This window comes from Apis laboriosa, unplaced genomic scaffold (assembly GCF_014066325.1).
Source record: "Apis laboriosa isolate Shangri-la unplaced genomic scaffold, ASM1406632v1 scaffold30_cov140, whole genome shotgun sequence".
Lineage (NCBI taxonomy): Eukaryota > Metazoa > Arthropoda > Insecta > Hymenoptera > Apidae > Apis > Apis laboriosa.
Window position 1 is genome coordinate 2,136,754 of NW_025222776.1, and position 10,875 is coordinate 2,147,628.

The following is a 10,875-nucleotide window of genomic DNA, read 5'->3' on the forward strand; positions in this document are numbered from 1 at the left end:
TGGAATAAGAATTTTATTTGAATAATTACTTATTTGAATAAAAATTTATTTCTATTGTTTTTATTCACATTTGCATATATTGAACATGAAATATGTATTATTCGCACTGTTTATTATTTATTGTATTCATTATTGAAACATTTATTTTACTGACAAATTCATAGTTCGTACACAATTTTGAAAATTGTTTACGAACTATATAAATAATAGTGCAGATGCAACAAAAAAAATATCTTATCAAATTGATAACTATTTGTCAAATAAAACTTATGTAATAATTATTTAAATAAATAAATAAATGAAATAAATTATATTGTTAATATGTTTATTAGTATTAAATATTATAACTTCAATAATAAACTAATAATAATAACAATAATAAAAATAACATTTAATCATTATAATATAACATTATATAATAATATTAATCATAAAATTTATATTATATAAATATTGTACTATTAAAGTAATTCAATATTGCAAAAGTTAAGTAATTTTTATTCTATTTTGCAATTTCATTTCACAGTTTTATGATTTAATTTTTTTATCGTATCAATTAATAAAGATTTTGGAATAAATTTTTTTAAGTTATTTCTTCAGAATAATTTCATGATTTTAAAAAAGATTCTTAAAAAAAATATAATTGGAATGAGTTTTTTGAAAAAGTTTTGAAAAAATTTTGATGTGTTTCAGTTAGCTTTGAACTTTTTATGATCCATTGTTCCGTTTATAGTAATTTTCTTTTGGAATTTACCATTTTTGTCAATATAAGATTTGTAAAAGAATTTGCAAAAAAGAATGAAATAACTAAGATACATAAGTATACTAAAAATCATATGTATACGCAAATTTTTACATTCTTTGTGGCTTTCCAGATAATAATAACTCACAATACTTATGATGCAACCTAAAATCATTTGAGTTATCTGTAGAATGGTAATTAACATTGGAATGAATACTGGTGTTTTGTATCTCATTGCTTTCAGAGCATAATAACTATACATTATAGAATGTACAAAATAATTTAACACCATAAACCATCTCGCGGATGCAATATTGTTTGCATATGAGAACCATGCGTAAACAAGAACTGTTATATGATGATACCAATGCAAGAAAATTAATTCCTGCTTTCGTAACACTATAAAGATTGTGTCGCCAAATTCCAGAAGTTTTGATAGAGCAAACATCCATGACCAAAAACCAGATACCACGTCCTGTTCAATAAAGCTGCAAAAAATAATTATGTTTTTATTTTTCCTTTCATTATTATAAATATATATATATAATATATTATATTATTATAAATATATAATATAATAAATATAATAATAATATTATATAAATAATAATAATAATAATATTATAATATTTTTTAAATATGATATATAAATAGCACAGAATAATATTCAAAAAATAACAATTATTTTATATTGATTTAAAAGATTATTATTTAATATTAATATTAATAAATTAAAGAATAAATTGGTAAATGAATATTATTATGTTAGAATGTTTATGAGCAAGTATTCAAAAATTATTCTTTATTTGGACATTTAATTTTATAATATTGGTACTTTCTTAGAATCACTATTATATGAAATCTTAAATTAATAATTGATACTCGAAAAATCGCATATTATTTTGGAACTATTTGATTATTTATATCATGAGTTTCAATAATGACTACTTGACTTTTTATTAATTTTTTATTGGATCATTTATTAAATTTTCTCGATTGATTTATTTTTAATTATTTTTAATTCTGTGATGATTGATTGACAAACTAACTAAATTTTAATTTTTTAAGATTTCATCAATTTTTGAAGATTATTATTTTCCTTCAATTAGTTTATCTATAAAACTAATATTTAACTGTAGAAAGATTAAAGAAAAAAAGAATTTTTCGAATTCTTTCTTTCACCATTTATAGGAAATTTATATGAAAAATTTATATTTATTTATAGGAAAAAAAATTATATTCTTTTTATTTTAAAATTTTTTTAGAAATTATTTATTATTATATTTTAGGCATATTATTATTTATTACTATATTTTAACTTGCATAGCAATTCCTGATGTACTGATAGAAAATAGATAAAAAAAGTAAGTATCAATATATTTTACAACGAGCGGAAAATGATATATAGACCAAGAATATATCGTGCAAAAATCGTAAATGGCTTCTGTCTATGTTTAATATTATTCAATTATTGTTAAAAATGCATATTCTTCATTTATAATAGCAAATATAATTACTCTATTATATTCTATCGATATTTGCTTTTAAATCACTTTGGAATTAAAAATATGAAAAACTTAAATAAACTCTTTCTTAATGTTTTTACATAACGGCTTGAAGTTTGATCTTAATTAATAATTAATTAATAATTTTCAAATTTTATTATTAAATTGTGGATTTTTATGTAAATATATTTTTTTTATGTTATGTATATTTTATATATGTATAATATTACAATAAATAATTTTTATAAATGAATATATTATATTTTTCTTTGATTTATTTATATAAATAAATTTATTATTTATATAAATTGAATATTATAAATAAGATTGAATATTAAAATAAAAATTAAACTTATTCTGAATAAAACTTTTGATTGTGATATATAATATAATATAATATTGAAAAATTCTTAATAATTTATTTGTAAAAATAAGAATGGGAGTATTTAAATGTATTAAGAAAACATATTCGTCTAAACAATTTCTTTTTCAGATCAATTTTTTCAGAAATTAATAAACAATAGTTAATTTATTAAAAAATCATATAATATTACAATTTAATATAATTAAATCTAATAAAATTACTGATACTTTTAAATAATGATATTTATTTTGGTAAATAAATATATATATATATTTTATATATTAGTTGAATATCCGATTTTGTTTTAGTTGCATAAAAATCTGCAGTTTAATCATATTCAATCAAAAATATTTTAAAAATAGTAAAAAAATATAAATAATATTTATATATAATAATAATACTTACCTAGGTATACAAACACTATGATAGAAACCGTGATGTGTTAATATATGAATCATTTCTGGTAATGTTCTAGACAGCCCAATAATGGAGAACAATGAAAGCAATGAACTCCACAATATAAGTGCACCTCTGAGATTAAATCTTTGTCTTTTTGACATATAATATTTACCACCAAAGACTAGAATAACATAAATAATACAATAATAAATACTATTCGTCAAATTATTTTGCATCCATCTTTTAGTTTCTATATAAACGAAATTTTTCTCGAAGTTAAAAACATATAAATAATTAGGTGTAGTAACCACTTCAGTATAAGATAGATTCTTCATTTTGATATATCTTCTTGTTATCTGTTAACTTATAAATTAAAAAAAAAAAGCTTTCTTTATTTTTGATGCCAATTAATCTGGAAGGAAAAACAAAAAATTCTTGTTAAGAATTTTATTTAAAAATTCAGGAAATAAAAATTTAATAATTTTGAAATTTTGAAATTTTCTTAATGAAATATTAAGAAATTATTCTTAATTAGTATAAATATGTATATATATATATGAAATCATTGTCTTTAAAGTATTAATACAAAAAATTTGAAGATAAAATATCCATCAAAGATTGTGATAATTGTACATAGTAGCTAGCATTTTTTTTTCATTGATATAATAATATCAAATAATTTTCAATCAACTGAAAGATTGTAAAATCTAACAATAACTTGATTTTACAAATGATCCTATAAAATAATAATATTGACTTATATCTTAAAATTTTTTTTAAATTAAAACAAACAACAATTAAATACAATAAAAAATAAATAAACAGTAAAAAAATTTTTAAATAAAACAATCAGACTTGGACATAAATGACTTTATTTTTAAAGGATTAATAATCATATAAAATATTTATGAAAAAAATAAATGATTACTAAAATTATTATTTATTATTTATCGATTTATCGATAAACTTTGATTTATTATTTAATATATATATATTTACTTATTTTATATATACATATATATTTATATATATATATNTAAATTCAAAATGATTAATTTTATTTAATTTTATTAATTAATTTAATGAATAAAAGAAATTTAATATTCTTTAGATTTAATATTCGATCTAATATTCGATTCATTTGCATTTGATTTTTATCTTATTTTATTTTTAATATATTCTTCTATTCTATTTGCTTCGAACTTGAAGAAAATATTCAAAAAATTTCTTTTTTATTATCAATAGATTAAAATGGGATAAAAATAATCATTCCAGAATCCTTTTAAAATTAAACAGATAATACTTTCCAACGTATGTTCAACAATTTCCATAGTTTAATTAAAAAAAAAACTGTTAAAACTGAATGTTATAAAAAAGTGTCAAATATTTTTTAATTCTTTATTATTTTTTAGAACAGAAATGAATAATCCTAGTGATAATTTAAGTATAGTAATAATAGTAACTAGTAATAATAATTTATGTTCTGATGTCTTTTCAGAAGACAAATTTATATGGATCAAAAAAGCATAAATAAATTGCCAGAAAGATAATTTTAGAAATAATATTATTCGATATATATTCCGAGCAAAAAATAAATTTAAAAAAGAAGGCCATTTTCTAAATATATATTTATTGAAATCAACAAGCGAATATAAATCATCATTTTTCAAAACACATTTCAACATTTGGTTTGCACAAGATAATCAAATTGTGAATAAAAAAAATATATTCTTTAAAATTTCCAATATTTATGGTATAAAAAATGCTTTTTCGAAAACTAATTTTCAAATAATGACATATTAGAAGTAAATTTTATGGAAAATTTAATATATTAACACATATGTATAAAAATAATTATATTATTTTATATTAAAATATATATATTTATTATAAAAAATATTTATTTATAAAAAATAATAGATAAAAATAAATAAAATAATTTTGTAATAATTAAAAATATAATAAAAAAGATTCTTTTATTTAATATTATAAAAAAAATTTAGAATCAATAATGTTATATATTTCAAATTGGAAGTATTTTTTTTTTTCAGTTTTGAAGATTTATCGAAAAAAGCAATAATATTTCAAATTCTAATAATAATAAAATATATGAAATAAAAATACGGAAAATATTTCAGTTCTTGATATACATGCTAAGAAACATATGAATATATCAAACAAAGATAACTGAAAAATCGAATATTAAGGATTATTAAAAATTATGAGATTTAACTATAGAGAACAATTTAATAAGAGATTTCAGTTTTTCGAATGATTGAAAATGAGTAATATATCTTGTCTCTCATTTTCAATCTATAATAGTCTACATTTATTTTTTTGGAATGTAAAGAGTATATTATAAAAAAAATAAGAAAGATATTGAAATTTTATTTATTAAAGAACTTAGATATTTATAAGATATGTAGAATATAATCATAATATTTAATATTTGAAAATAATTAGCAATTTTCAAATTTAAAAAATATAGAATAGGTGAGTTTTATTTTCTGGCATAATTAATTACTTATATAAGGATCTTGATTTTCTCAGTATTATTTGTCATAGTAAAAAATATTTCAAATAAAAATTGAATCAAAGAAACATTAAAGAATGCATATTCTGATGTTATTAATTCTTTCGTGATAAATAGTATGAAAATCAATTTTATTTGTTAAATAGAATTGTTAAATAAAATTATATATTTTTTAATCGATGTAGACAAGCTTGACATTTTCTAGAAAAAGTAATAAGTTATGTTTCTAAAAATTATTAATTCATGAAATATTTCAATTTAAATTTTGTAATATTTATTTCATGAAAAACAAAGAAGACAAACATGATTTTTTTTATTGTTTTTGTAGAAAAGATATTAACATATGTATTTACATAATGTATTTAATGTATTTCTTATATGTATTTCTTTATACTGAACAATTTTTATAAGAATAAATAAATAAATTTCTTTTATAACATTCTTTCCTTACAAGATATTTTATTGTAGATAAAACAGACATTCTATGTATATGTATAAAATACATATATGTATTTTATTGTTATTATTATATTTTCTATAATAATTTCTCTCGAATATTTTCTTTATTTTTTTTGTTCCTTAATTAATTAAACTGTATCTTAGATAAACTGTATCTTAGATAAAAGATACCTTAGATATTGTAGATATGATTAGATAGAATCATATAATATTTATTATTCATTTCTTTGCTTATTTGATTTTTAAATATCAAAATTGAATAAAATTACATGAATAAAAATGTTTTTATAAGCATTTTAATTTGTATTTATATAAGCTTATTTATTTATTATGTTCTAATATGCAAGAAAAAATGACAAAAAATGCAAAATTGATATGCAAAGAAAATAAAATTTTAATTGATTATCTTTTATAAATTTAATATTTTAAAAATGACATGCTTATAAATAAAATTATATCGTTTATTTTATTACCAATTTACAATTTCGTAATTAAAAGGTTTTTTAATTATTAGCATAAAAAAAATTTGATCATTTTGTTATTGCTAGAAATTTATAAATGAATTTCTTTTAGATACTAAATTTTTAAATTAAAATTGTAATGTTTTTATATATTCTTATATATAAAAATAAAAATTGAAGATATTTAAACTTTTCAAAATATTTTTAAAATTATATTATATCTATAATTATATATTATAAAATTATATTATATTGTTTTTCTTCATATTCACTTCATATTCACTTCATTACAAACACGAAATGCGAGATTTCTTAAATAAATTCTATTAATTTTAATAGAATTTTAATATTACACAATTGTTGATTTTTTTCATTTTTTTAAGAAAAATATTGTAGCAAAAGAATAAAAAGAATTTTATTTTTTATATAATTATAAACTAAATAGAAAATATTACAATTAATTTTTGTTTTTTTAATAAATTTTTTCTTTGTTTCAATTTTATTTTTTATAATTACAACTTACCATAACTATTGTTCAATACTTGTTATCCTATATAATTTTATTTTTATATTCATAATTTTCAAACATTCCATAGATTAGAAATTTTGAATTTTTCATATTAGAATTTCAATATTTATTTTATATATGATAAATAGACTTCATTGAACTCATAATAAAACTGATACAACATTTATGCCGATGGATTAGAAAATTAAATCTGTTTTTCGTGGTCATACATGCCAAATACTTAATAGATATCGCTCGTCATTTTTATGCATTGTAATAGCGGTCAATAAACTATATTTATGAATAATTTTTGAAGCTTTAAATATTAATGATTTAAAATATCAAAAATTTTGATCAAAAGATAAAATAAAATATGTTAAATCTCACTATAAATCAAAATTATAAAAAAATATATAAAAATTATAAAAAATATAAAATTATAAAAAAATATATAAAAATTATAAAAAATATTTATATTATAAACATATGTATTAAAAATATTGTATTATAAAAAATATTTTCAGAATTTCAACATTAATATTCATTCTAATAAGAAAAAATTAAAAAAAAAATTCATTGTATAAGAAAATAAATATTACAAATAAGTATACTTATGTGTTAATATATTAATATGTTTATGCAAATTGGAAAAAATCGATTTTAGAATTTACAATAAACAAAATATTGATATATATATATATATATATTTATATTATTTATGTATATATATATATATTTATATTATTTATGTATATATATTAATATAAATTATATATATAAAATAAAACAAAGAGAGATAGAATTTTTTTTTGTTATACTATCGCATTTTATTTCCACATCACTACATTGAACGCGAACTTATTTGTACTTTAATAAATAATCTCCAGTTGAAATTTTTGTATTCGTAATTTCTGTGTTTTTATTATTTTCTAAAGTATTATATTATACATATTTGAGATAATTTTAAAGCATTGATTAATATAAATAAATGTTGATTAAAATTTATTTATTATTTATGTGCAATTAAATTGTTTATGTTATATTGACTCGAAATAGTGTCAGAAATGGTAATATGACAAAACATTTTATTTTACCTTCATCTTTTTTTATCTAATGCAAACTTAAATTGTTTGTAATAAATGAATTACTAATACTTTATATCCTAATTTTTTATTTCGGTTTCTAGAATCAATTTTCTAAAAGTGTCTAATAAATATATTAATATTTTGTCAAAAATATATAAATATATTTTCTTTCAGGAATAGATAGAATAGAATATGTGAATAGAATATATTAAAAATAGTTTGATCTATATATATATGTATAAAAAGATTTTTAGCAATGATTGAAATTTAAATAAAATAAGGATAATTTTTTCATTAATTATTATTTTATTAATATTTTTTTAATAGGAATTTTTTACATATTTGATAGAATTTATTTTAATTTATTTTTCAATTTTGAATGATCCGAAAGAAGTTCAATTAAGAAGTCAAAAAAATATTCGCAGATTCTTAAACATATAATAACTTTTTTTTAAAATTGAATTTAATGATTTGAAATTCTTTGAGAAGTTAGATAGATTAATTTATTAGATAACATATAAAGAAAAATTTTGAAAAAATTATAACTTGTTAGAATTGCAAAGAAAATAGTAACAAGCATTTTTTTATCTATTTTATTTAATGAAAAATTTATAGCCTTATATTTTATAGATTTAAAGCAATTATAGTAATATATATATATATAAATTATATATATTATAAATTTCTTTCAAATCGTTTGATATAAATAAATAATAGGCATGGAATGATATAAAAATCTTATTTAAGACTAATTACGATTTTCATAATCTCTTTAATAGTTTTTAGTTTATAGCAACATTAGAGTATTCAAGAATTTATTGAATTAATTTGAAAGGAGAGTTTGAAAAAATTGAAATTTGGAATAGTGAATACATATATGTTTTTCATGTTTATTGAATAATTTTCATATTTCATGAATAATATTTCATATGATTATGCAAAATGGAATTTATATGATTATTAAAAATTGTATATGATTATTAAAGATATAAAATAATATAAATTGATCTTTTTGAAATTATATGAGATTTTTATATTATTAAAATTTGTTTCAATTTATTTTTGATATTTTTGATATTATCATAATTTATTTTTGATATTTAATATTGCTATTTGAATTTTCACCTGTTTGATTTTATTGTAATTTAGTTAAAAAAGTGAAAAGTTTATAATTTCTATAATTCAATAAGATTTTTAAAGTTCACAATATTTATACTGCATTTTTTTTATATGAAATTTTCCAAAATTTGTTTGTTTTTTTTATTTATTGCTATTTTTGCTATATAATATATTTCATATTTTCCTTTTCTAGATATTTTTATTAAAAATTTTAAGAAGAAGATTTTATTAAAAAAGATTTGTGAAAATATTTCTTATTTTGTAAAAATACTATAATACCATTCGTAAGAATTCGAATGATTTGATCAATTTATATAATAGTAAAACAATAATATCTGTTTGAATTTTACCAAAATATGTATTAAGAATGAATTAATAATAAGAGATAATATTTATTTCACTTTTTTATTAAATCAATATAATTAAAATTATATGCTATAAAATTTAGTGATAATACTTATGTATGTTAGATTTAAATATACGATTTATTGATTTTTATTTATCGATTTTATTTATATTATAGATTTAATAATAATCTAATCAGTGTAGGAAAATTTTTTTTATTTATCTTATTTAATGAAAAATTTATAGCCTTATATTTTATAGGTTTAAAGCAATTATAGTAATATATTATAATGTATATATATATATATATATAAATTATATATATTATAAATTTCTTTCAAATCGTTTGATATAAATAAATAATAGGCATGGAATGATATAAAAATCTTATTTAAGACTAATTACGATTTTCATAATCTCTTAATCTCTTGAATTTTCTTAAATTATATTTTTTTATCTATTTTAATGGCATGAAATATTTTCCACATTATTTTTATAAAATTTTACTCTGGAATATGCAATTTATAAAGAATAAAATCCTCGCAGATCCTTTATTCATTTTTTTGAAATTAAAATATCCCAATTCTATAAAGAACGAATATACTTTCGAAGGATAATATGTGCTAATAATTTTATTCAATCTTACCTTGAATTCGAAAAATTTAATATCTAATATGTAATTCTTCACCGAATAATTTGTTTTATATTGCTAGAAATATATTGAACGATAAAAAGATAGATATAATGTAGTAATTCCTTTGATTCACGTAGCACGTATGTTTATTTTTGAATTTCACGAATAAAAATGCAGTGTGCAATTTCTATCTTCTATCACTTACAATCATATGAACCAAGTCATGGATCGTTTGCGACTAAAACTTGATAGAAATAAGTGAAGTTTAAAATGGTATAATTTCAATCGGACGTCATAGAATCAGATGATCAGATATATTTCTTGGCCAATGTTGCAAGTATTTCTTCTCGAGAAAATGGCCTCACATTATCCTCACTCTATATTTTAATCACTTTGTCGCATCGTGCCTAATTATAATTCCCATCTTTTCATTTGTCTATAATACAAAATGTCATAAGTTTATTGACTTATACTAATTTTTTCCTCAATTTCCTCAAATGGGTAACCTTGTCGTTATTTTCAAATCACAAGTAATAGCGATAAAAATTCAAAGTATAAAGATAATTTCATTCAATTATTGAAATAAGTGAATAATTTCAATCGATGTCTTGAATTAATTTATTTTCACTGAACGAAAATTATTCAACAATGTACACAGCACAGTAAGAAAATAAAGAGATAGTTAAAATATGAAATAATATATAAGCAATAAAAATTTATT

The 10,875-nt window shown here is 17.5% G+C and overlaps 1 protein-coding gene across 1 annotated transcript; it reads right to left on the bottom strand.

Moving 5' to 3' along the window:
* Window positions 1-545: 545 nt before the first annotated feature.
* Window positions 546-10,386, bottom strand: LOC122714444 (elongation of very long chain fatty acids protein 6-like). Its single transcript, XM_043935770.1, has 3 exons — window positions 10,167-10,386; window positions 3,017-3,422; window positions 546-1,230 (listed from the first exon to the last, which is right to left on the bottom strand). The coding sequence occupies exons 2-3, from the start codon at window positions 3,343-3,345 to the stop codon at window positions 690-692; spliced, it is 870 nt and encodes a 289-aa protein (XP_043791705.1). The 5' UTR covers window positions 3,346-3,422; window positions 10,167-10,386; the 3' UTR covers window positions 546-689.
* Window positions 10,387-10,875: the final 489 nt, after the last annotated feature.